Here is a 27,523-nt window from a genome sequence, read left to right on the forward strand (position 1 = left end):
CAGATAAACTTCCAACGAGATTGTGGAAAACCGTTTATTTGACAAATTTCCAAAGTGGACAATTTCAGTAAAACACAGGCATAAAATAAAACTAACTCATACAGTGGGGTTTTGGATACAAAGTAAAGAGTTTGGAATGCCGATACCTGGCAATCACTATTGCTTTCTCAGAAGCGCATGAATTCATAGCAAGAGCACCAATGGAAGCACTGAAACAAAATCTCACCCAGCCAAACCACATTTTCAGTGTGGTCCTGGAAACAACTGTGTAAACACCAAGGGCCCATATCACCCACGTAGTGATAGCACCTTTGTCAGTATATCCGTAGGGTGTGAGTCAAAAACCCTGATAGATAATGGCAGCCTTTCCCTTGACTTTGCTGGGCTGTGGATGAGGCCCTAATTCAATATATATAGTACAGTTAGTGGGTTTCCCTAGGGCCCAGGTGCCTAACTCCTAGGTGGTCCTATATAAACAATACTCCCAGAGAGCTTACTGGGAATTAGACAGCTTGGCACTTTTGAAAAAAAATATTTTAAAAAATCCCACTAACTGGGCTCAGAGAGATTTTTCCAGAATGGAGCTTGGACTATAACACAAGTCATCAGGTTATTCATGAGGTTCCTGGTTTCACTGTAGGACCATGAGATCTGTTAGTGAAGGAGTGCAGTTACGTAGCTTCTTCAATGGTTTCCCCCCTCCCCTGTGGCTACTGTCTGTCTTTCATTTGGTCAGTGCTCAGAGTCCCTGCCCTGAATGGGAGTGTCATCACTGAGGGATGCTCTATCACCCACTTCCACACCATCCCTGGGAAGTCGGTGCCCCATCCCATGGCACTGGAGGACAGAGATGCTTCCACCCAACTTGGGTAATGCAGTCCAGCCCTCCCTGCGCCCCCCCCAGGCATGGGAGATACAAACCAAACTTGCCAGCCATGACAACAATCCCCTCTCAAAGCTTTGCTGAAGTGTTGAGTGTTTCACTTGAAGCACAGCATTGGGTTAGGACCATTGTGAGTTGGGCAAGTGCTCAGCTGATGTATGAAAGAAAGAAGCAAATGAACAAAACCACCAGTATCTGAAAAGAGCATAATCAGCCTTATGAGAACCAGGCTAGTCCTTAGTGGTACAAAATTCCTCATCCTAATTCTTTCTTAGCAAAGAAACCTGTGGGATGAGGTTGCTATTGGTGTTCTGTCAGCTTATTATTAGGTGTGTTTGTGTTTGCCTGCTGTGGGGAGGAAAACGCAGTCATGGGCAGGGAGGGAAGTTCAAGACTAACAGAGTAGCAATGCAAATGATGAAGCTGGGGGAGAAGGAAGGGGACTATGCACAGCCAGGCTGTGACACTATGGCTATCTGCATAGACGCAAATTCCTCAGGTAGGTCAAGAATACCGTTAATTTTTTTTTGTTTTGTTGATTTTCATTTTTAGGCAAGACAGAAGCAGGCATGGGCGTGGCCTTGGCAGAAACCCACCCATACACTCAGTCAACAGCTATCTTCCTGGAGACAGTTTGGTAGAAGACGCCACGCAGCAGAGAGGTATAGTCAGGCACACGGAAGAGGTGGCGCTCCCCGTAGACCACATCATAATCTGCGCTCTTCCCTGTGACCAGGACACGGATGTTGGGCTCGTTGGCTTGGCTGCCCACTGCCAGCACGTAGATCTCGATGCCAGCCTGCTGAACTTCCTGCACCGCCCTCTCAATGGCCCTCGCAGTGATCCCTTGAGAGTTGCCATCAGAAAACACCAGAACCCTCTTCTTTGCCCCAGCACGGGAGGACCGCTGGTACAGCCCCGTGACATACCGCAGGGCAGCGTTGACATCCGTGGCGTCGTTAATGAACTCCATGTTGTCAATGGCTTTGGCAATGACTGTGTAGTTGTACTGGAACTGAGCTTCCACCTTCTGCTGGTTTTTGCCACTGTACTGAACCACTGAGATGCGCACAGAGTCATCAGCAGGCTTGCCAGCCTCCAGGAACCGCTCCGCCAGCCGCTTCACAAACTTCTTGGTGGTCTCAAAGTTCTTGCTCCCCACACTGGTGGAGCTGTCCACCAGCAGCGTGATGTCAGCCAACCCATTGAAGGTGACTGCAAGGGGAAAGGCCAGGGCTTGTTATGTTGCATTTCAACTCCTGCCTCCTCCATGGAAAGCCAGCAAAGTCACCAGCTGTCTTGCAGGCTTCCTGCCTTTTCAGACTTGGGAAATCCCCACTCTCTGGGTATTTGCTAGCTTGGTTTTCACCAGTGCTGTCCTACACTTGTCCTTTTACCTTTTCATTCCTTCTTTTATTTGGTTTACGGCAGGCTGCATTCCCAGGTACTTATCTGGTTTAGATAATCTAGTGACTCTTGTTGTTTAAATACAGTGGTGTCCTTGAATGTCTGGGGAACCACTTCATCTCCCAAGGCTGGTTTCTTTCCATCATAAGTCTGCACATTGTATACACCTCTGACTTGGAGGTGTACCCCACTAAATTCCTCCCTGAACTCACTTTTCAGGCACCTTTCTTAAATATCCCTGCTGATTTTTCCTTGTGCTCCCACCACCACCTAGCAATTGATCTCATTACCTGCCTCAGCTAAAGCCTGTGAGGGCTAAAATCTGGCACAGCCTTCTCTCTAGGTTTGTCGTTCCAGAAAAGCAACTCTCTAGGCTTTTCCCCCAGGTGCTTTGGGCTGGCATGTGTGTGAGAAACTCTGTGAACTTCTGACATTAGTTGCTTCCTTCTCCAGCCCAGGGGTCTCCCTGTTGCAAGAGGTCTCCAAGCTATGCATTCCCATAAATACAAAGTCCCGCTTCTTCCACCACAGCACCCACAACCCCCTCGGGTGGCATGAGGAGTCAGTACTCACTTGGGCAGGTGTAGTCCGGACATTTCTTCTCTGTTAAGAAAATTAGAAAGAGTAATGTCACCAGCTCACCCAGGAAAACCACTTCTGCTATAGCTTCCCACTGAGCCACAGAAGGAGCAAATGCTCACCTCAGTCACAGGCGCATTACACAAGGCACTGTTCAAAGGTTATAAACATGCACCAGAAAGCGCAGAGGTGCGCACTTGAAAAATGCTGTGGACGGAGGTGTCCTGCAGCAGGAGAGGACCTGGACCTGCCTGCAAAGTGTTCTGATACATGAGCTTGTCCCTTATTTAACTAAAACTTGAATGCTGGTCTCCTAACTCAACACCTGCTTAATAGCATGTCTGGGGAAAGGCAAGGGAGGGCAGCCTGCATCCCTCACCCTTTGGCTGAGGCAATCCTCACTACCTGATTGCCTCCAGCCACAATCTTTCACCCACCTTGGCAGACATATGAGGTGATGTTCTGCAAGAAGGTGTCATCCAGGAGCTCGGCGTAGTTGTCCCTTTGAATGGACAGTCCTGGCCTGGTCGGTCTGCTTAAACAAGCAATGTCATTCAGGTGATCTGGATTTGGAGGGTTCCGGAAAATATCGCCTATCCCAAGGGAAACCACCTGCAGTGAAGTTTAGAGTCCATCACCAGATGATTCCTCAGCTGATGCATTCATAAGCTTGTCAGTTTATGACAGTGATGTGTCCCCCCTTGCCCTAGCCTTGGGTAGCAAAGACATGGAGACTCCCAGAGAGCCTGAACTGCTCTGACACACAGGTGCTGTGTGGCAGTTCCCTGCAGGCAGGGTGCTTCCCCTGTGCCCTTACCGGGGTGACATCACACAGAGAGTTAAGAGGGGTAGGGTCCCGCAGCGTGTCAGAGCGTCCATCCGTGATGACAATGGCAACGCGCTTGTCAGAGGTGAATCTCCGCAGCAGGTTTTCCTTGGTGAACTGCAGGGCTTCTCCAGTGTAGGTGCCACCAGCTATCCATTTCAGGTTCTTGACTGCCCTGCAAGAATAGACGCTGGTTAGCCTTCAAGCCCTGCCCTGTGGATAGAGAAGGAGCCCCTGGTAACACGTATCTCTGACATGATTGCGAAACAGGACGACATCCCTGCATGGGGTTTTGGGTGGAAAACTGGCAAGCTCCTTGGCCTCAGCACCACTTACAATGCCGCCAGCCTCTACTTTCTGCCAAAGAACATTTAGCGTCCTTGCAGTTGCAGGAGCTGCTGATCTGGAGATGGAGGATGGGAGGTGAGTAGGTGTCCCTGTATCAGGTCTCTGCATGACGGGCTGAGACCCTACAGACTCACTGTTTGAGTGCCCCGATGTTGTCTATGTTGGCATCACCCATCGCCACCAGCTCCTGCGTGTTGTCATGGCTGTACTGCACAACACCCACACGGGACTCCCCAGCTTCAAACTATTGGAAAAAAAAGAAGCAAGTTAGGGTCAGATACCTCAGGGGGCCCTTCAGAGCTCAGAAATCCTCTGGTGGTTTGCACTGAATGCCTTCATAGCAGGATCTGCCATCTCTCCTCTGTCTTATTCCAGGCAGAAGAAGCCCCAACAGGAGTGGATGCACATAAGGACAAATTCAGTGAGCAAGACCCAAACCTGGCTCAGCAGTCTCAACACAAGCCATTGGCCATGGGGGGTGGCTAGGAATAGATCTTTTGTCAAAATTTCTGGGTTTTTTCCCAACACAGTAGTTTTGTTGCCCAGCTCTAGGCTTTCTGCTTGTTATCATCTCTTTGCCAGCCAACGAGAGACGTGTATGCCCACACAAGTGTCCAACAGCAGGTCACTGTGGCTTTATAGCCCCTGGGCTACAGATGTCTCTGGTTATACCTTAAGGAAAGACCGGATCCCAAACATTCCTTCCAAATCACAGAGGTAAACGAAATTTCCTGCGCACAGCTGGTTACCAGGGAAGAGTTGGGAGAGTAACCATTTGTGTACGAGACTGGAACACTTGCTACTGGGACAATATTGCTGTTTTGGGCTGCAAAGGTCCTTTTTAGTAGTGTGCCTAACTGGCAACCTGAACCCAAGCTTGTGTGCAGACAAGGTCACCTGGGGGGCTGACCATCAGGGAGCTTGAGTAAGTTACAACACACCTCATGGTGTAATGTGCTCCAGCCACCTGAAGTGCTCATCAGGAAGAGACTGAGAGGCTGATTGATCAGGCTAATGCTTTATGAGCCATCTGCTCTGGGGCATGGAAGAAGAATTCACAGCCACCGCAGGCAGAGTCCCTTTGTGCAGAAAGAGTAAAATGTCTATATTTTGGGACAACAAACTGCTGTGTCATCTCCACCACTGTATGAATCTGGGAGGAATCAAGATCCACCCCAGTTACACACTTGAAGCTAAGCCTTATGGAGGCTCTTTGGAGTGGATGCATCTGCCTGTTTTTCTGCTTGCAGTTAAAAATGAGTGTACACAAGTGTATCTCAGCACTAGGTGGAAATCTCACCTTCACACGCTCGTCCTTGCTCAGGCGGTCAATGACTTTGATGATGAAGTCCTTGGCAATCTGGAAGTTCTGCAGGCCAATGCTCTCCGAGCTGTCCAACACGAAGAGGAGGTCGACGGGACCACAGGTGCACTCTGCAGCAAGGCACAGGAGTGAAGGGCCTTGTGTTTTCTACCTGAGCATCTTGCTCAGAGCAGCGCATTTTGCAGAGAGGCATACCAAAGCAAGCAGCTGATGTCTGCTCTTAGTCCTGACTGGGTGGGTGCCTGTGCCCTATCTACCTGCAAAGCATGGTGTAAAGTAAAACAGTAAAATAGCTGCACAGGAGACTTAAGAGTCAGTTTACTGATTTCTCCATTTGCACTTTGCTCAGCATCCCTTATAACGTTTCCAAGCTGTGAGTACCCTTAAAACACCCAGTAATTATTCCAGAACCTGATTCTTCGTAAGCCTTCACACTTCTTCCACTCACCCAGCCCAGGAGGACAGAGGTGATACTGGTGAGCTGGAGGAGGCTCACTCAGCTTTCTCCCCTCTTCCCCATGACTGAAGGACATCATGTGCCCTTGGCTCTTCATTCAAGCTTTTGGACTACAAACCCAACCCATCGGGACAGCATCAGAGAAGAAAGCCCAGCACATTTCTCTGCAGACTAGCACAGGATTTGGAAGGAGGACAGAGCTGGATCCACAGCATGCCCTGAAGTGACGTCCCTTTCAACTGCAAAAAGGGTGGAGAAAATCCGCCTGCAGTTTGCTGGCACAGGGCACCTTGACAACAATTTTCCAATTGTAGGACCCAGCCTCTGAATCCATGCACCCTTGGGGAGAGCTTTCTGCCTTCCCCTGCCTTGCTAATGCTCGGTCCTCCTTCCCAGGCTCTCACCACATCTCCATAGCAGAAGGCAAGGAGCAGGGAAAGGGAGGCGTGCAAGCAGGGAGAAAGGCTAGCAAATGTTTGCAGAGCAACTTTGCCAAGCAACACTCACCGCAGCAAGCTAGAGGACAAGGGAGAGAAAGAGACAATGTTAAAATGCTTGACAGAAGTTTTTTTCACACACTAATGTAGACTGCAGATTTGTGTTTCTGCAAACCCAAGGACACCTGGACTGGACAAGTCAAGCTCATAGAGGTTTCCCTCCCCTTTGAAATATCCAGATCTCTCTCCTCTTTCAGATTGTTACACCACAACCTGGAGCACTGCATGTAACAGAGCCCTGTTTATGTGCTGACGCATTCTTATTTAAATAAAAATAAAAGCTAATCCTGAAGGGATTAAGTAAATCATCAGAGTATGGAGCTCAAACTCAGTTCCTTAAGTACGCTACGTCCTTCCACCGCTTCATTACTTGCCAGAAACCCTTTGCAGCACATGTGTACTGCTGCTCCCCATGGCAGAACACCCCAGAACAGACCTGCCTTTCCCAAGGGGTAAAGCCAGGAACTGCTGTTTAAGAAAAAAACATTGTAAAATGGTCCACACAAGGACTGTACGCAACTTCAACTTTGCTTGTATTTTCACTGAGGGGTAATCGTGTATCTACAGAGCCATAGACATAGCAAACTAGTCTGCAGCATGCACAAGTGAAACACAGCTGCATGATCTACTCTAGAGATCGAGCTGCAAGTCCCTGGGTCAAGAGAAGGGTCAACACCACACAAAAGATTTGCCCCTTTTAGGTTGGTGTCCTGGCTGCAGGGAGAGCCTTCCACCTCTCCCCGAGCTTGTTGACTTAATTGTGACTTGTGGAAGGGGCGTGATGCCCACGGCATCCCTCTCTGTGCTGCCCAGGGATGGCTCTGCTTACTGAGGGCCAGAGAAAAAGCAGCTGTCTCCTACTCAGCAAGGACCTGAGCAGGGCAGGAGGAGCAGTACAGGGATACTCACAGCACATCTTCATGATGATGTCCAAGATTTCACATTCCTGAAAAGAGAAGTAAAGAAACGTTTGAGTAATGGTGAGGGCAGCTTCCTGGCTCCCAGGTGCTGCCCACAACCCCGCTGCTGCTTTGTACCCTCAGAGCAGATCCTGATCTGGAAATGAGTGATGTGCAAGTGGAGTGCACTATAGAGGGGACTGCCTGGCAATGGACTGGCATGAAGGAAATCTGGTCAGTGAGACTCGCTGGGACAGTAATGGGGGGCAGCCACCACCCAACCCAGGAAGACAAGAATTCCCCAGCAATGACGCTCTCCCAGGAGCCATCATGTGGGGTAGGGAAAGCACAGACAGGTAAGCAAGCACTGCCCTGATCCTGTCCCACTCACATCTGGTCCTGGAGGCCCCACAGGTCCTGGTGGTCCCTGTCAAACAGAAGTGTAGAGAGAGCAATTACAAGAGCAGCCAGTCCTATCTGCAGCATACTCTGACGATACCTTGCTAAGCAATCCAGAGTCTGGAAAAGTCTCTTGGCTTCCCAGTTGCTGGCCCCTGAACTGGTCTTTGAGCAGGTACATCTACTTGTTTGCATGATGCCCTGGGGCTGCATGGGGGTTGGGGGAAGGAGACCCACTTCCATGCATGCCATGCCCACTGAGTTGGGAAGGCAAGCTCTTGCTGCAGGCAGCGAGCACATGCACCATGTGTGACATGGCTTGGCATTTCCCCCAGAGCACCCAGGGGATGGACAGATGGATGCCATTTGCTTAGAAGATGCCTCTCCTGTATCCTCCAGGCCAACGTAGGGCAACACAAGCAAGTGGCGGCTCAACATGAACTGAAACACTTTCAGGTTCAGGATGGCCACCCCAAAAGGCTGCTTACCCTTACTGAATCTGATCATACGAGAATGTTTTGATCATGAAAAAGCACAAATGCCTCTATTTTCTGCCTTGACTTGGGATGATCATGATTTCAGAGACCCATATATCAGGCTGCAGCAGTGGGTTTGCAAACTGCCTTGTTCCTGCTGTGAGCAGGGCCAAGCACAGCAAGTCTGCGGCAAGCCCTGCTGTTGGGAGCTCCATCAGCCTGGCATGCTGCGCTTATCGGTGCAAACCCTGCCAGGATCCTTACTTACTGGGCGGCCTTCAAGTCCCCTGTGGCCCTTCGCTCCTTTGATGCCCCTGGGGCCAGGGGTTAGGTTCTGGAATGAAAACAAAACCAAAATCCACAAATCTGTTGGTGTCAGGGTGCAGCACCTTCCCCTCCAGATGTCTGCTGAGCTCTGCTTAGCCACAAAAATGTTATCGGAAATTTCTGTACCCAACCAAAAGGAGTTAGGTCTTGGGAAGATTGGGATGGACTGGGAAAATCTTCCTCCACAGCAGCACAGCTATCTGGAAACATAGAGAACCTTGCAGAGATTATACCCATCTCAGCCTAACAGACCTGGAGGTTTGACAGTCATAAGCTGTAGGACACAATGAACATTTGGAGGGACTTCCCCTTGCCATCAGACACTGCTCATTGACAAAGGGTGCTTGCAGACTTTTAAAGTCTGATGAGCTCTGACCCACAATCAAGGTAGTGTTAAAGACCCAGCCCAAAGCTCCTGCGCTGTGTTCACAGAGAAAGAATATTCAGTTTTATACAGATTACTCACATCATTGCCAGGGTCACCAGCTTCTCCTTCATCACCTTTAGGACCAACATAGCCTTTCGTTCCCTGAAAAACAGTACAGAAGAGACTACTTCTTGGACAGTTGTTAGTGTGGTGAAGTTGGTGCTGGCATGCAGTGACCTTGTGAGAACTGGCTCGGGAGGGGGTAAAGAGCAGCATATAGACTCCCTAGCACCAAACTACAGTGCTATTGAAGGATAGAGCTTCTTAGGTGGCTTTCACTGTTATTGCATCATCCAGCTCCCCCTGAGTGGCACTCCCAACAACAAACTCTGGCTCTGGCATCGGAAAGCACTCAACCCAGGCTGCTGCCCTTGGGTGTTACTACCAGTACACCAAGGCAAGACACTTCCACCAGAAGCATCCTCTGCAGGGAGAGGTGGGAAGAAGGAAAAGAGGTCTTTGGAGGAGCAGGATGCTTCAGGGAGCTCCTTTCACCATGCAGCTGATGGAGAGGCTCTAGAAGCCAAACCACCAGCCAGGACAATTTCTGTTGGGAGTATGAAGAAGCAGCACACTTACATTAATTCCAGGGTCACCTCTGTCTCCTGGTTGCCCCTGGGGATGAAGGAAAGCAAGCGTGTTAGGTCAGACAAGCAGAAATAATGGTCTTGTACTTTCAAAGCAGCACAAAAAACTTACCGGGGCACCTGTGAATCCAACCGTGCCGTTCCCAGGAGGGCCATCCTCCCCCTGGAAAGGTAGGGAGAAATATGTGAGATTATGTAAAGCAGACCCCTTAGATAGCACAGCAGCAGGATCCTGACCTCCTTGGACGGTTTATCTCCACAGTAGTATGTCTGTGCCAAAAATAAGTCACTAGTGGGTTGAACACTGGTGCAGGCAGGTAAAAAGACCATCTTGCTTGTGTGTGACCTGCACAACCACCAAGAGGAGAGTGACACTGTCCCTCTCAGAGACTGGGGATATGACCACAGGCTGGGAACAAACTGGGAAGTATCAAGTCTCTGTCGCTGGAAAGTACACCCCAAAATACAGCTCTTAGAGCATTAGAGACATGATGCATATTCAAAACCAGGCTGCTTGCACATTTTCCCAGTATCTCAGCTGTGTATGAATGCGATTTCTTTTCTCCTGCATTGCATCATGCTGTGTGGAACAAGCATGTTGTATATCCTCTCCACATGGCTTGCAATGCCCCCAACCAAATACCACTCACCCTTTCTCCCATCAGGCCAGGGTCTCCAGGCAGCCCAGGTGCTCCAGGCAATCCCTTTGGGCCCTGGAAGGAACAGAAGAAACAGTCAAGCACTGTATACCATCCTTCGAGCTGGGAAGATGACGCCTTCTGAGGCAATCAGCTACCATCACAGGATGCATTTTGCTTATACAAGAGCAACGCGAAGCCCACAGCTGGGCTTGGACTTCAGCTTACTCCCTGCCCTGGGGATCAGGTGAGTGCCCTCACAGAGCAGCTCCTCCAGCTTCTGGGATGGGAAGTCACATGGCTTCTGGTGTGGCTATACTCTCTCCATGAAATGGCCTCTGGAGAAAAAGGCAGCGAGCGCCTTAAAGACCCATGAAAAATACCTCGATGTGTCTGCCAGGAAGCTAGAACCCGAGTTTGTACTTGCAACAGGTTTCCAAGATCTGAGGGATCTGGGGACAGCCCTAATGGGCAGCATCTCCTGGTCTTGCCTTCATTCCCTCCCCCCAGAAGTTGTGGTGATGAAGTAGCACTGACCTCATTGCCGCGAGGGCCGTCGTCTCCCCTGTAGCCCTTGGGTCCTGGTGGTCCAGGCTCACCCTAGGGAAACAGAAAGAGCTCTTATAACAGGGATTTTCTCTTGGTGCTGCTCCCGCCCCGAAGGGCTGGTCCCTTCATTTTGTGATGTGTTGGGTGGGGGCATCCGCTTCATGCCTCACACCCATCTCCGCCTTGGCCAGCCTCACAGTAAAGGGCATATTGACAGGGGTTAATGCAGGTAGGGAGATGCTGCAGGACCTGTGCCTGGCTCCTCCCGTGCCTCCCTGCCTCCTCTGTCTGCACAGGCTGCAGCTCCCCATGCTTCCCTATGCCCTGCTTTCTCTGCAAAGCCCTGTTGAAGGCAGCTTTGGCCAGACCCCTGCTGACTGCGAGCCAGAACAAGAGGCTTTCTGGGCCAAGGTGTGACACTGCAGGAGCGGGTTGAACACCACACACTTTCAGTGGCAGCCAGGCTGCAGGTGGGAGCAGTCTCTGAGCACAGCCTCTAAGGCCCTAAAAGCCATCCCTCTCCTCCAAATCTCAGTACAGTAACAGAGGACCTGATGGGGGAGAGGAGCAGGGAGGCAGGGATGATGTTTTCGAGCAGAAAAACACAGCTGGGTTGTGTAGTGGCATCTCATCGGCTGTGACAGAGGTGTCGCCGGGGCAGAGAACAGTCTTTGATGGAGCACCTGAAGGTGACACAGACCTCCCTCCACAGAATCCCTTGGAGCTTGGACATGTCTGGGTTGCATCCGGGCTGGCAGAGGCCCTTTTGTGGCTCTGGGGAGTTTCTGTCCTCAGGAGGCTGCAGAGCCCTGGAAGCATGTGCTGGAACAGACCAAAGCTGTCACTCTGCCACATCCCATCTGGGCAGCGGCTACTCACTCCATCAGCTGCGGGGCTGGCCAGAGGCAGACAGAGATAAGAGAGGAGGTAGAAGGAGATTTTTTTTCTCTGAGAGCTTCAACAGATGTCCAAGGGAGCCCCTCCACCTTTTTCTGGGTGCCAACAGCCCTTCACAGGGTTTACTTGCCAGGTAATGATACTCGGTAAAGATTGGGTAATGATGTTCTTGCTCATGGGTCCAAATCCTTGAGCAAGACAGCATCTCATGTGGAACTGGGTGTGCAACGAGTGCCCAGGTGATGGAGGTGACAGAGGTAGGCAGAGGGAAGGCAGAGAGCAATCTGTGGTGGGAGAGAGCAATTGCTCAGCAATTGGCTCCTCCAGCATCGCTGCTGCAGGCAGTGGGCACGCCAGTTGAAGACTCCCTGTCTCTGAAATGTTCACTGTGGCAAGCCACACGATTGCAGTGTCCTGGCAGGCAGAAGACAGCACTTGCTCAGTGGTACCTCGGCTTCAGCATCACAGTGGTACATGCCTGAGAGCTTCCTCCATGTTCTCAGTACACCAGCAGGACCTCTGAGCTTTTTTCTGGGGAGCTGCCTCAGTGCAGTGGCTCAGCCTAGCCCAGCTTTGCAGCCTCTCTCTCACTCCCCAAAGGCTGAAGAAGCTGAAATCTCCTCCAGCTGTCGTCCCTGCTCCTCTTCACATGACAGTTGCTGGAAGAATCTGGTGCCAAATATCCATGCATGCTGCACACATCCTTCTTCCAAGGAAAGGTGCAGCAGACTTAAAATTACACAGTGCAGTGCAGAGCACTAAACTGCTCAAAGGCATGTGACCTTCTGCACAGAAGCCCAGACGAGAGAAAGCTGGGAAGAAGGGACAAGAACTCATGATTGTTCACATCAGCCAAAGCTGGATCCACGGCACCCTTGGCTTGCGATGGCTGTACATGTTCTCACTGTAGCACACAGTGCAAATCCCTCATGGCCCTGGAGGAATTTATGAAGATACTGGATTTTGGGTTGGGAAATCGTTAGGAGCTCCTTGTCCACTACCTTTCTGGGGGTGACAGGAACCACAGGAAGGATGGGCACCATGGCCAGGAATAGAGAGGGACCAGCAAACCTGCCCAGTGTGCTGACCTTCAGCTTCTCTCGGATAGAAAGAGGCTGAAAGGGAGTCACAGGTTAGCGGGAGCCCTTTCCCCTTGCCAAGAGAAACACACTCCAAAAGCCAGAGCTTGCAGATAACACGGCTTGAAAAACACTTGTGTTTGCCAAAGTCCTAGTCTTGCCCAAGCCCAATTATGCATTTATTTTTAATTTGGCCAAACAAAAGCATTCTTCCTCAGCTTGTGGAAAAAATGTCCTCACTTTGCAACTGCTTTTGAAATCTTCCTGGAGCCGGGGAGGCTCTGGGGTAGTCTCTGGTATGGGGAGGCATGGGAGCTGCTTTAATGCTTCCCTCTCTGACAGGGGTTTGACTCAAGTTCAGTGCTGGGGAGGGAAAACTGGCGACTCAGTGACAGCAGGGAGACCATTCTTTCTCCTCCTCCTCCCCACTAGGGAAGGCTGGCTGAAGGCAGGATCTATCCCAGCCTGGATCCCCACCATGCTTGTACAGCTTCGTCTTCCAGGCTTGCATCAAATCTTCACCTTAATTCTGTCTTCTTCTGCACAATCCTTCTCCTGCCTTGAACTTGGAATAAGCCTCTGCCACACAGACAGCAGCTCCAGTCCTTCCTCCTTCACTGGTGTCAGGCTGCAGCACCAGTCCATTACATGCACACATCCAAACAGCTGCCTTCCTACCAGGGCCCCCTCCCAAAATGACACCTCTCACCACTGCAGTGCTGAGCAGGCTGGATGCTGCCAGATGCTCTTTGGTTGCGGCAGGAGCTCAGCTCAGCTACAGACAGTAAGATCTAGACAATCCCCCTGTGTGAATTTGGTGCAATTCACTAGCATGAGACGGGCTCAAGAGAAACCCGACTCCAGGCAAGTACAACACTGGCACAAGCATGTCCTCTCCCCGGGCTGTGGCATGGTGCAGGTCTGCCATGGGGATCACCTGTGTGGGGATAATGTGGCCCCTTCATGGCTGTCCTGCCCTCTGGATCTCCTTCAGGGCTCTTCAACAACTGGTCAACCATAACAAGAATTCAGAAGCTGTGTCCTCTTTGTCTGCATGCTGGTCTCCATGCTTCACCCCTTCTGGAAGACCTGCTCCACCAGTGTGGGGATGTTTATCTCAATACTTTCCTGTATCTTGGGCTCTGTTAAAACTCTGACAGTATGGGTAGGAGGGGAGTTGTCTCACAGAGCCCTGTCCAAAGACGATGTCAAAGCATGCTTGCTCAGCTGCAGAGACCCTGTTGGCATTGCAAACAGTGGTATCACCATGGAGGATTGACCAGCAATAACTCCAGAACCAGTTATCAACTGGGACCTGGGTACATCTTTGGGAAGAAAGAGCCTTTAATTGTGCAGGGGCAGAAGCCATCCTCAGGCTGGAGGTAGCCAGCTCTGCTCTCCAGAAAGCCCGTGGGGTCTGAGATCTGTTCCTTGAGGCACATGAGGACAAGCAGACCCAGAGCAGGAGGGCCAGACCTTGCAGCAAGCAGACTTGAGGAGCGCTGACCTTGGGACAGACTGTCTCTGAAGATGCCAATGGTGTCAGGGGCGGCACTGGGGCCCTGTCAGGCTATCCTCACTGGCACAAGATGTCTCATTGACTCCTTTGACCGAGGTGAGCAGTGTCTGGCCCCAGGCCTGAACATTTTGTGCATTACTGCAGCTTGTACTTGCCAGTTTCCAAATCTGTGAGATGTGTTGACATTTGTTTCCATGGGATTTGGAAATGGCGTGGAGGTTGCTCTGTCCCCAGCCCAGCAGCCAAGTCTCCATTTTTTTCAGCCCTGTTCCTATTCTGGGTTCTCCTAGAAATCCCTGCCCCTCTTCACCAGCTTTTCTACCTGGTTTGAAAGATGCTGAGATCTTGCCCCAAGATGCTGTGGCATCAGTCAAGCCCCTACCCCACTCTCCCCTCTGCCCCAACCACTTCCACCTGGGATTCAGAAGGTTAACCCAAGCTCCTACCTGGTCACCAGGTGGTCCGAGGGGTCCTTCCCGCCCTTGGTCACCAGGTGGTCCAGGCTCTCCCTGAAAACACACACAGAGGCCATGAGAAATTCAAAGAGGGACAGGCGTAGGGTGTAAAGGGCCTTGCATGCAGATGGGAGTGGTGATACAGCACAGATAGCGCATGCTGAATAGAAATGCAGTCATCCATACAGGGAGGTTTTGAGGCAGATTCAGGAGCTGGGTGGGAAACAGAGGTATGGGGAGAGAGAGGCTAGCGTGGCCACCTTGCAGTCAAGAAGATAGCCCTAAGAGTAAGATCTTCAGAAAGATGAGAGTGCTCGCCTCTGGATGACATGTTTCAGCCCATTTTGTGACAGAAAATCAAATGCCTGAAGCGATCCATCTTGCAAGTCTTCTACAGATACACAGACCTGGACCTGTCCCCAAAACCATGTAGTGGCTTTTCCCAGCCATGCTCTGCAATCATGACTGCTTTTCTAGAGCAGCTCATGCCCCGGGCAGTCTGCATGGAGAGGAGCTGCTATCCCCATGCATGGGCAGAGACTCCAGGTTAGCAGCCTCCTTCCTCCTCCCCCTCTTCCTCGGGCCTGCCATCCCTGTGGAGCCAAGGGGGTTTTCCAAGGGAATGAGCCAGCACATGGGAAGGGACATCCTGACCTCTCACTGCTGATGCTCTCCCCTCTCCTTACTAACACTCAGCACCCTGAGCTGGGTTAGAGCTCTTTGCAAAGAACTGACAGCCCAAGAAATCCTGGAAAAAACTGAGTCTGGGTTTTTTGACACCTCAACAACTCCAGTAGAAGGAAATGCCAAGGCCTGGACACAGCCCAGTTCTACTTTCACTTAAACAATGTAGAAAGGGACAGCCTGCCACCAGTCCAGCAAAGCTGCTTCCCAACAGGGCAGCATGTCTGTCAGACCTGGGCTGGCTCCAGGGCACTTCCCCATCTAGACCCATGGCTAGGAGTGAGCAAGCAGGAAGACAAAAGGAGAGCCAGGAGGCACAGCCCCCCATCCCTGCAGCCTGAAGTCTTGTTGCAAGCTTTCCCTCTTGCAAAGCAGAGCATTACCCCTTACAGGGCTGCACAACCGCCAAACACAGAGCTTTGCACCTTACAGTCAAACCACCCCTGAGATCAGCCAGCACCAAGTGCTGCAAGACAAGGATCTGTGCACAAGGTGCTGCTCTGCCTGCAGCCTGGGGACGTGGGGCTAGGTAGCCACCAGTCCACGAGGAAGGGAGGTGTTCAGGAATGTCCCATGACAGTCACACCTGACTTAAAACTTTGAGGAAAGAGGTTGAAAGCTTGCTGACATAAAGCTGTTGTTTGCAAGCTAGAAGCTTCCAGATGCTTAAGCCAAACAGTGAATATAAAACACAACTTCCAAAGGACCCTCAGCGCCAGTGGAGACGTTTCTGGCGAGGTTACACAGCCTTGTGCTTGGACTAAAACTTGGAAGGAAGCAGCCCATTGCCTGCTGAACAATTTAACTCCGGGACACTGGCGTGCCTTCATCTCCTGCGCACATCTGCCCCACACATCACGTGCAGCCGTGCTGCTGCTCCCTGAGCAGTAAACAGGAAGGGGGAGGCTGCCAGCAGCCCCCTGCCAGAGCTGCCCCCTCCCCAGGGTGGACATCTGCCCCCAGTCCCCGAGCTGGTGGTGGGTATTGGCTTTCCTCGCTTCAGGGACAGGGGAAAAGAAGTGTGGTGGCTGCCTGTCAGTGCCAGGACATGGATGGCCACCTGCCAGGATGCTGCTGCTGGATGCCTTGACTCCCGCTGCCCCCACCCTGAGCAGCAGCACCCCTAGTCCCTCAGTGTGCGTGGCACCTCTGTCACTCACCACATGTTTGTCCTGGCCTGCTGAGGGCTACTGCCTGTCCCTCCCACGCTCATGCTCTGTGACTCACCCTCGGAAGGCAAGAAAAATACTTTCCTAGTGACTCCCACCTTAAAGTGGAGAGAAGGGTGTTCCCCCTCCCATCTACACCCACACATGCTGCTGGTACTGCTAATGGTACCTGTGCCCTCCTTCCCAAGTCACCAGTACCCCATGCAGCCCCCCAATATCTCAAGAGGAGGACACCTTGACTTTTCATCAGCTGGTTTTGCAGCTGTGAGGCAGGGGCTGACCCATCCCCCCTCTGCCTACTTTCGGCTTCCTGGGCATGCTCTCCTCTGGGTTTTGGCTGTTTGGTGATTAGCTGCCAGTGTAAAGGGGCAATTGCTGGGGGACAAGAGTAAGTCCCCCCTGGGATGGCAGTTAAAGCTACTGAGCTTGCCTGCTGGTCCACAGGCCAGTGGGGTTAGCCACTGGGCACCTGTTTTTAGTCTCTGGCTGTCAAATGCACCACATTTGTAAGCCGATGTCAAAAGCCACCCTGAAGATACAGTTACCGGCTCTCCTCTTGGCCCGCGGTCACCCGGCGAGCCCGGGGGTCCTCTTTCTCCATTGCTGCCCTGCAAGGAGATGGCAGGAACACAAAATGAAGACCTGCTCCCAGCAGCAGCAAAGCCCTCCCTCATTTCCCACCTCTCAGCAGGCTCTCCCCCAGCCCTCCTCCACAGCAGTGTACCAGCCTGCACCCTGCCAGTGCGGTGCCTGGCAGTGGAGCCCTCACTTACCCGTTCTCCAGGAGGACCATCCATGCCAGGAGCACCCTGTGGAGAAATAAGAGGGGTGGTCAGGCAGTGTGTATGGCCAATAAGAATGCATGGGGAACATGGCGGGCATGGGCAGAGGTCTCACCTCATCGCCTGTCTCTCCTGCAGGTCCAGGCTCACCCTGGTTTCCAGGCATGCCCTGGATGAGCAAGCCACAGGGGTGCAAATGAGACAAGTCAGAAGGTTTTGAGGCAAAGCCCCGCACACTCGCAGAGCCTTGGGCAAGCTCTGCTTTGAAATCAAGGCTGACACAGGGGGCCTCTCCCTCTCACAGAGGGCAGAGGATGGTTGTGCACAGACACTTCACCCACCTTCTCTCCAGGGCTGCCGGGAATCCCCTGTCGGCCAGGTTTTCCATCATCCCCAGGCTCCCCCTTCACAAGGACAAAAGGCACTGTCAAGACTACAGCAATGGATTTTGGCTCCCGTGGTGCAGAGGCCGTCAGGAGCCCTGGTGCACCCCGAACCTCTTTCTGGGCTCTGATCTCTCCCCAGGGAACTCCCCATCCCCAGCAGACTCTCACCCACTATTCCACCCGCCCAGTGCGAGCCACCTTTTTACAGTAGCCCCCCAGTATCTCAGGGATGCTTGTGCCAGGCTTGTGGGTACCCACTAACTTTGGGCACACTTGGAGTCACACCAGCAGGATCTTACTGTGGGTGAGGGGCCTGTAGCACAGGCTTTCCCCCATGCAGTGCAAAGGAGGCCAGCGAAGGGTCAATTGCCACCTCTCCCTCTTGCAGGAGAGGGGCCCCAGCAACCCTCCTTCTGTGTGAGGCTGGGCAGAGTGGCTGACCTTTCCTCCCTTGGGTCCGTAAGCACCAGGATCTCCCTTTGGTCCAGGCGGGCCTTGAGCTCCCTGTTGAAAATAAAGACAACATCACTAATAACCAAGCTGGTAACACTGTCTGCAGGAAACTGGGCACGAACCGAGAATCCCAGCAGCCTGGCCCACAGTTCCCCAGCAGAATGGACAGGAGGGACATGTACTCAGGAGCAATGCAGGGATGGCAAGGTAACCTTGCACCATGGAGCCGTGCAAGCAATGCTGCAGTCATGTTGCAGAAACACTGCAAAACTGAGTGTGCTTTTGCAGGTTATAGAAAAATGGTAGAAAAGGTGGTTGTTGGGCTGCTATGGCTGGACTGCAGTGATACTGGTGACGCCATGAATGTTCATCCTGGGAGTATGGAAACAAGCAGGGAAACTGGATAAATGAGTAATGTTTTCCAGAGCTCTCCAAAATCTCCAACGTTTCCTGGGTGGCTGGTCAGAGCAGGCTGAAATTGGTTAATCCTGGGCTTTCCTATCTGGCACTGAGATCTTCTTTGCCAGGTTCCCTGTGGCAATGTGCCCAACCTCCAGCCAAATGCTCCCCCAGCATGCAGATTCCCAGGCAGCCCCATGCAATGGGGGACAGCTTTCAGGCAAAGACAAGGCAGACCCGGGAACACCCCTGAGGTGCCACGCCTGGGATGAACCTCACATGTCAAGAGGTGTATTTCCAAGCACAGCAACTCCCTCCCACAGCTCCCCTTCTTGGGGGGCTCCCAGTTTTCATGCGCCATCACAGCAGACCTGCTGCACTGGTTCATTCGCATGCAAGGAGCGCCCACAGGGTACGTACATCAAATCCAGGTGAGCCTTTGCAGCCAGGTAAGCCAGGGTATCCAGCTTCACCCTGTCAGACAGAGCAGGGGTCTCCATGAGCAGTGCCCATGGAAGACCCCATCCATCATCCCAGAGGGATATTCCAGCCCTGTCCTCGGCTGGCAGGTGGAGGCCTCTGCAGGGAGGGATCCCCACTGCCCCACATGGAACACCAGCTTTGGTCTGGGACCCCACGATGGTTTTGAAGGGGTGTCTGAGCAAAAGTCAGGGTCCTCAGTCTAAGCAAAATGCCCCAGAGCCAAGGTTTACCTTCATGCCATCAATGCCATCAATTCCACGCCTGCCCTTCTCACCCTGAAAGGAAGAATAGAGACCGTGAAGAAGTAATTTCCAAAGACTCCCCGGCATCAACTAGAAAGAATAAATGGTGAAAAACTGGAAACTGACCTTGGCTCCTTTGGCTCCTCTCGAGCCCTGTGAAGGGAAGGAGAGAGAAGTTAGGCCCCCATGCAGAGCAGATCCATCCCACCACCATGCTGTGGTCCCCGTGCTAGCTCAGTCTGAGGGTACAGGCAATCACTATGCCCCTGCACACAGCTGGTCCCTCCCATTCTGCCCAGCTGTGCCCACTTCATGGTGCTTGCCTGAGCCCCAAGGCCACATCAGCTGCAAATGTTCTCCTCCCATTGGATCCTTGCTCCTGGCAGAAGTGGTGATGGCAGGAGGGACAGATGTGTGGGCATGGACATGTACCAGACCCCAACACTGTGCAGCTGCAGGGTCAGCCAAGTCTAACCAAGCAGGAGGACACAGAGAAACCTTCCCCCTCCCATCAAGTCCATACTATCCTCACCTTTTCTCCTCGACTTCCTTTGTCACCCTAGAGATGAAAGGGGAGAGAAAAATGGGAAAATGAAAACACTGCCAGCACAGAGACTGTGGCCCATCTAGGAAGAGTGCCCATGACCCCGCAGCCCCTTGTACCTTCATTCCTTGGTAGCCAACAGGTCCCATGTCCCCTGGCCTGCCCTAGAGGACAGAAAATGGTGTTACCGAGGCAGATATTATCACTACCATTGCCAGGGGACAGTTTTCCCACAGGCTCCAGCTGCCATACCATCCCGGAGGAAGCTGTCCCCTAACAATGCTCCTCATTTTCCCAGTCCGGAAGCACAGGATCATTGTGGAGAGCAGAGGGGACCTGCCTTCACCTCCACCATCTCCAGCCCTTCCTGGGGGTGAGGGAAACTGGGCGCTTGGGAACATGTCAACTGGGATGAAAGGGAAGGGCAGAAAACCCTTGGGAAGGAAAAATCTGCATGTGCATGACATGGGTTTTCCAAATTGGGAATGCACAAGCTGCGTAACTGCACACTCACATGTGTGTGGGAAATGCACCTCCCCAAAATAAGCACACCTAGTAAAAGGGGAGGAGGAGGGAAATAGTTTCCTCATGCTATTAGTTTATTATTTAGCAAAGGTTTCCCTGGAACACTGCTGTGCTTGTCATGTCAGAGGACACAGGAAGGAGACCAGAGTCCACCCCTGGACTGGCATACATGAGTCAGAGATGTGTCCTCCAGGAAGAATGGCTATTTTGGGTGAAGAACAAGGAAGCCTTGTAGCAACAGAGGAGGGGACCACTCCACTGCCCGCCAGGAGCCATCGCTCAGCAGGGTGGCTGCAGAGGGGGACAGCTGGCTGTGACCCCCCACTGACTACCCCATGGAAACAGGGTGATTCAGGGGCAAGGACTGGTGAGGATGCACTTGAGAGGTCTGGCCAGAAGTGGCCAAAAATTAGCTGCTGCAGAGTCAACAGGGCTGGTCTGTTACTTACTGGGTCTCCAGCATCACCTTTCTGGCCAGGAAGACCTGGCTTGCCTCTTTCTCCCTGCAATACAGGACAGAAATAAAGTTATCTCATCGTCCTCAGGAACAGAATGATGACCTGTTGAAAGGAGATCAGGGAGGATGATAGCAGTAATGATCCGTGGATGTGGGAAGCAGATGTTGGCTTCATGAAAGCATGGTGTGGGTCCTCATCCACCTCTCCATGGGCCAGTGGCGGGGTGCTGAGGACTCGTGCCCCACCGGTCCCTGAGCATCCTCAGTGAGCCCGTCCCACCACCCTGGTCCTGCAAGATGGCTGCAGCTGGTCCCTCACCTCATTGCCTGGGTCGCCAGGAAGTCCAGGGGGCCCTCGGGGAGGCTGCAGGAGAGACGTATGGGTTAGATTAGTCACCAAGGCACAGCCTGGGGCCATGGGGATATGAAGGAAGGGGACAAGGATCTCAAAAGCCTGACTCACCTGGCACTCAAAAGAGCAGCACTGCCCAGAGAGAAGGAGAAAACAGCATTAGAGGCAGCAGGCAGCACCAGGGCCAGGCTGCACCTAGCTGGGGGGAGCTCCCCAGGCTGGCAGGGGCCAAGAAGGGGCTGCCTGCAGGGAAGGGCTGTGCCACCGAGCCCTTGTTTAGCTGTGGGTGACCCGCAGGAAATGGGTTCAGGCTCAGGACTGAGGGGGAGCAAAGACACTCACCGACTGCTCCGTGTTAGCTTTCTGCAAGACAAGAGAGCAAAGAGAGGGGATTTGAGAGGGATGGGTGAGCCTGGGAAGGGGCCGGGCTGGGGAAGGGACGGACAACGCTCACAATCATGTCGATGATGGTGTTGATGGTTTCCTCCACGTCGAGCTCCCTGGTTGGCTTCAGGCTGGTGGCAGTGAAGTTGCGGCGGTAGGCATGGTCTGTGGCGATGATATTGAGACGCTGGTCCTAGGATTGGGAGGGTGGGGAGGGCAGAGTGAGATCTGCAGGCACCCATAGACTACCAGAGACTACCCTGCACCCTCCCTCCATAGAGGGCCTCTGAAGGGCACTCCGAGCCTCCTTCGCTGTGCTGGGGGTCTTGTGGGCCCACTTGGGACCCCTGCAGGGAGCATCCCAGCTGCATAGTCCCTACCAGGTGGTTGGGAGAAATGGCGACAGAGAACACTTTGATCCCCAAATGTTTGGCTTCATTGGCAGCATCATCCAGGCCTCCACAGGGCTCCTTGTACCCTTCCAAGGGGTGTCCATCAGTCACCACGATCAGGTATTTATTCTCCTTGTGGTGGGAGCCACTGCAACAGTTTAAACACAGGATTTAACACTGCAAGAATTTAACAGATTAGATGAAGAGGAGTGGCTTGGGCATCTCCGGGCACTCACCCCAGGCGGTGCCCCAGCCTATCATGAGAGCATGCCTCATACCAGCAAAGCTGGAGCCCTAGCAACCTGCCACCCCCGTGCCTATTTCATGCCTAGGTGACCTCTTCTCCCACCCTGGGGATGGCTCTGCACGATGCACAGGGATGTCCTAACCCAGAAGCTCCCAGCCTCCATCCACCACTGCCATACCACCAGCATCACTCCCTCTGCCCATCCCAGCCCCACTGCCTTACCTGATGAGCAGCTCCTCAATGCCCCGCTTTATGGCACAGTCAGTGTATGTGCCCTTCCCAATGTAGTTCACGGATGAGACACGGTTCTTCAGCTCATTCCGGCCGCTGGGCATAGGGGTGAGGCTCTTAATGAGCACAACCTCATCGCTGTAGTGCAGTGCCCCAGCATTCCACACCAGATTGCGGTCACAGCGGTAGTACCTGCATGGATAGACCAGGACCACGTGCTTTCAGCACTTTTGTCCATGCCCTGCTGCCACCTCCACTTCACTTACACTGGCCTGCCATGCAAAATGCAAATCCTCTGCCAAACACTTCAGGGCTTTTCTAGGGCTCCTTGCTCTCCTGCAAGGCTGGGGTGTGCTTCACATGCAAAGCCCTCCCATTGGAGCAGGGCAGTTTGTTCAGCAGGTGGAAGGACAAAGGGGTGCAGCTGGTGGGTGTCCACAGGGGTCAGACTGCTTGGCAGTGAGGCTTCCCAAAGAGGTACTGGGCTGCAGTGGCTGGAGCTGAGCAGGAGGTGCTGAGCCAGACAGCCAGGTGTATGTGTGCAAGACAGGTAACCACCGAAACACCCCACACGGGACCGGGGTGAGTTTTCCTCTGCAAGATGTGTTAAAATCAAAGAGGAATGCCTCCCTCTGAAGGGTGCTCTGGCTCAGAGGATTGTGAGCATGTGCTGAAGTCCTGTGTGCTGACAGAGCCTGCACCTGTGACCCCCTGGGACAGGGGCATCACAACACCCCATGCTTTGGCCAGTGTCCCAGAAAGAGTATTTTCAGGATGCTTGGGCCAATCCCAAAGCGGTGGGTTGCACAGCTCCCTCGCTTTCCCAAGCTCATTTTATCTCTGCCCAGCAGGACCTTTCCCAAAGCCACCTGAGCATTGCCTACTTCTCTCCCCTCCACCCCACTGCTGCCAGCTGCCTCACCATCATCTGTGCCAGCGATGCCATGCATGCCATGGGTGCCTGGAAGCATAGCGTGCACAGTGGTGGCTTGCAGGGCGATGTCTCCGAAGCAGGTAGAGAGCAGTAGGGTGGGCACAGGGGTGTTTGGGATGGGCTCAGGAGGTCCACCCATCTGTCTGCATGCAGCGGGGGCTCTGAACAAAACCCAGCGCCTTGCTTAGGAGAGAGTTATGTTACACTGATGCAGGCCTGGCAGGTTATTCCCAAGCGCGAGGCTCCTGGTGACTCAGTGGTAACTCTCCTACCTGGGCAATGGGGAGGTGAGCTGCTGACTGCCCCACATCTGTCAAGACAGGAACCTTGCCCCTTCAGCTCATGCAGCACTGGGACATACCCGCAGTGCCCCTCTGAGCAACAGCACATATCTCCTGCTGCCCCAAGGACCAGGACTCACATGCCCCCAGGACTTGTGGTGGTCCTGTGCATCCCTGAGTCTCCTGACAGCAGGTGAGCCATGGCCTTTGCCTTCACCTCTTCCCAGCATCACCCCCCTCCAGGATCTGGGAGCTTTGGTGCCTCTGGGTGCCCTCACCCCGGGAAAGACAGGGTCAACTTGGGTTGGTGACAACATGGCTGGGTGAGGAGGAGGCAGATAAAGGGCTGGGCAGTGGGGTGGATGAATGTCACTCCACAGGGGCCTCCAAAGCTGGATTCAGTGCTGCAGATCATCCTGGGGGATGCCAGTTGAAAGGGAGGGTTTGCTCTGCAGGGTGCCCGTGAGCACTGGGTTTAACATCACAGGTGCCTTGCTGCCACTCAAGCATCTGGGTTGTCCTGGGCCTGAGCAGCCAGTGGCATGGGGATCAGCATCATTTTGGCCCTACAGGATAACCATCTGGCGAGCCAGGCCAGCTGGAGGTGGTGAGGATGGGGTGCCATGTCTGCAGCCCCAGGAAGGCCTTGCCTTCCTGATGGAGCAGAAACAGGGTGGCTGCAGACCGGGACAAGGATGAGACACTCCCACCCCCCTCTCCAGCATCCCTGCTTTCTTACTCTCCCTCCTTGGATGGCACACCAGGTGGTCTCAGCATCCCACCCGGCACCAGGCTCCATCCCTAAAGCAGCCTGGACAAAACCCCGGGGACATGTACCTGTTTGTCAGCTTATCAATGAACCGGTTGGTGAAATCTTTCACTTGGGCAACCAGGTCCCCAAAGGGCTTCACCCTCAGGGCGACACTTTCCGAGGTGTCCAGGACAAAGAACAGGTCCACAGGGCAGTCTGGGAAGAAGTGGAGAGGCAGAAGTCAGCAGGCGGCTCCACGGCATCACCTCCCCAGATGGGGCTCCCCACACCCGCCTGCCTGCAGCTCAGCTCCCCTCCCTCCCACCAGGCTCCCCGAATCTTTGCTGAGGAGACCACGTTCACATCCTAACCCCATGCAAGACACAGAAGGACACACACACTGGTGAGGTTGCTTATTTCTGTTTTGGCATCAGGGGTAAGCCAGATCGAGCACATATTCAGAAAACATAACTTTGTGGCATTTAACAGTTTCCTATACATTTTTTTCCATTTACATTCACAGAATATCTTTGCAAGACCAATACTTGTTATTATATAAAATAACATGCAGCTGCAGCAATCACTTAAAAAAATAAAACCAAGACATGATAGCAATTTATATAATGAGAAACTAATAATTTTCTGACACATCTTGGCACAAATATCATTGCAGAGGAGAGCAAAAATGAAAATGCCCTTTAACGGGCAGTGCCAAACTCAAAATATTTCAGAAAGCTAAATTAGTATCAGCTGTTATCCCCATCTCTTGCATCCCAGAGCTGCTGGTAACACCTAACAAGACAGCCAAGGAGAAAGACCCAAAAAGCATTAAAAGAAGGTATGTCTTGCAGATCCTCTCTAATCCTACATTGCTCTCCTCAAACACAACTCTTCCCCCAAATGTCCTGACAAAACTGTGGCTGTGTGCGGTAGTGGAGGCGTCCGCCCAGGAGGGAAACAGCAGCCGGACTTCTCTGCCGATCCTGGGGAGGAAAAACACTCTGGAAGCAGCCCAGGCTTACCTTCTGCGTTTGCGACCCGGGTGGTGATTTCTGGGCGCTGAGCCCATGAGCCCCCCCCCAGGAAGACGGTCAAGAGCAGCAAAGTGAATAGAAAGTCCCGCAGCCTCATTTTTCTTGGTTCAGACTAACATCAAGCTGGATCGAAGGAAAAAAGCAGGGAAGAAGAACCCAGCAGCACAGAGAGGCTGCAGTCCGGAGGCAGGAATCACTGAAGATATCTTTTACCACTCTCCCCTTGGTTTCTGTGGGAGGAAGAGCAGGCAGGAGGGTAAGGGTGAGGAGGAGACTTCTCCAGCCTGAGGATGGAGGGAGGGATCAGGAGCTGTCAGCTGTGAGTCAGAAACAAATGAGGCATTTCTCCTTACCCATTTTCTGGATGTGGCTGTACCTGCGATGTCACTCTGGCCACCGGTTCCTGGGATCTCTGCAAGCCTCACGCAGGGAGCCCTTGCCCAGTCAGTGCCCAGCATGAGCATACCACTTGGGGTTCAGCCTTCTCTGTGGGGCAGGGGTGATTGGGGCACCTGCCAGACTGCTCCCTCCTGGCTCCTGGGGCAAGAAAGCTGGGGCAGGGGGACATGCATTCCCATTGCATCCCCACCTGTGTGAGCTGGCCTGTGCTGTCCTGCTAAACAGGGGAGTCCTCACCACAGGTCAGAGCTGGAGCTGTCCCATAGCCACCCAGGGATGGTGCACCATGAATGCACCACATTTTTGGAGAAGCACCTTCCTCCCTGACTTTCAGGGCTTTCTACTCAACCCAGTCAGGAACCTGAGGAGCAAGCTGAGAAAAATCCCACAGGGACACCTACAGACTGGGAACAACTCCTCTGGGCCATGCTCAGGGAAGGGAGCAGGAATGGGGTCAAAGCTGTCAAGCCCAGAAGGTAGAAGCAGGATTGCAAGTCCTTAGGGATGCCTGGAGATGAGCATCTTTGCATCCTGCAGGATGGCAGGAGAGCCTCAGGACCTGTAGCAGTGGGGAGCTGGACCCCCACATCAAGGCCCCCAGAGTATTGTAGACCATTTGCTCTCCATGGCCAGCACTGGAGATGAATCCCATGCTGCTGAACTCAGACCCAGAAACAGTACTGCCAAACCCCTCATCACAGTGGGAGCATTAATTGCTATTGGAGAGAGAGAGGCAAAATGCCTGGGGGCTGATGCTACTACAGCTGCAGCTGTAACCTGCTCCCAAAGGGGACCAAGACCTGTCATTAAATAGCAAATTGATGGATTGTCCAGGATGGCTCCAAAGCACAAACAGTTGACAGCACAAACCCAGCCTGTACGAATGGTTTGCACTCAAGTTGGCTGTACAAAGGCAGGAGACCTGCCCTTTGTGGGGCTGTGCAGGACTGGCTGCCACCTCCATCACCCTGCCTTTCACACACAGCTTCTCTGACAGAATCTTTGTGTGAATGATCAGGAGAAAATATCATAAGCTTGGCTGTAGGAAGTTGTCTCAAGTTGAGACAACTGAAAAAAAAAAAAGCTATAGCTCCACTGATTACAAATTACATCAGTGGAGGGGCCTGTCCACACTATCAAGGCAGATACATCAAATAATGACTCTTTGGATAAACAAAATCCAAGGTCAGTGGAAAAAAACCTGCAGACTGTGCTGAACTGAAACCTCATAAACCCAACAGCACAACAGGTGCTGTTTTTCATGCCAACACAAATTTAGGTGCATCTGTGGAAGATGATGTTAAAACAAAGGAAAGGGGAGAAGCTGGTGATCTCAAGGAGAGGCAGGACTGCTGCTGGGCACCCCTACACCCCGTCCCTGCATCTCCTCTGGACATTTGGAGAGCCTCAGGGTACCATGTGCTTTGGCTGAGGGGCAGCCAGACCAACAGGGAGGAGACAAGAAGTGTGGGGGGGTGACACCAAAAAGTGAAACAAAACTCTGTGTGTTTTGGGGGTGGGAAGAGACGCCCCAGCCACAAAAGAGCCAGGAGTTTGGTGTGCTGAAGGAAGCATTTTTTCCGCAGCTTAAAAGCTTTAGAACCAGCGTGAACCTGGTGGGTGTAAATAACTGCCCAGGCATAGAGATAAGTGGACTTTGCAGAGCTGTGCATGTAGCACCAGGAGATAAGGACACCAAAAGGCAAATTTTCAAGGCATTTCAAACCTATTAAAGATGCTTTCCAAGAGAGCAAGGGTGTTGAGGGACAAATCCTGCTGTGTGACAGTTCACAGGGGATCAGACCTGATTTGGCTCTCCAA

General features: G+C 52.7%; 1 protein-coding gene across 1 annotated transcript; it reads right to left on the reverse strand.

The window, feature by feature from the left end:
* Positions 1-20: 20 nt before the first annotated feature.
* COL6A1 (collagen type VI alpha 1 chain) lies at positions 21-25,528 on the reverse strand. The gene is made up of 35 exons (XM_074910823.1): positions 25,292-25,528; positions 24,356-24,485; positions 22,295-22,495; positions 21,814-21,973; positions 21,504-21,626; positions 21,392-21,412; positions 21,161-21,181; positions 21,017-21,061; positions 20,690-20,743; positions 19,835-19,879; positions 19,704-19,730; positions 19,298-19,324; positions 19,160-19,204; positions 18,867-18,920; positions 18,036-18,098; positions 17,550-17,612; positions 17,324-17,377; positions 17,200-17,235; positions 16,972-17,034; positions 14,565-14,627; positions 10,612-10,674; positions 10,087-10,149; positions 9,549-9,599; positions 9,429-9,464; positions 8,889-8,951; positions 8,364-8,429; positions 7,612-7,647; positions 7,231-7,267; positions 6,332-6,340; positions 5,344-5,477; positions 4,178-4,287; positions 3,687-3,870; positions 3,307-3,481; positions 2,864-2,893; positions 21-2,098 (listed from the first exon to the last, which is right to left on the reverse strand). The coding sequence occupies exons 1-35, from the start codon at positions 25,398-25,400 to the stop codon at positions 1,488-1,490; spliced, it is 3,072 nt and encodes a 1,023-aa protein (XP_074766924.1). The 5' UTR covers positions 25,401-25,528; the 3' UTR covers positions 21-1,487.
* Between the last annotated feature and the right edge of the window lie 1,995 nt (positions 25,529-27,523).

This window comes from Athene noctua, chromosome 7, assembly GCF_965140245.1.
Source record: "Athene noctua chromosome 7, bAthNoc1.hap1.1, whole genome shotgun sequence".
NCBI classification, from domain to species: domain Eukaryota; kingdom Metazoa; phylum Chordata; class Aves; order Strigiformes; family Strigidae; genus Athene; species Athene noctua.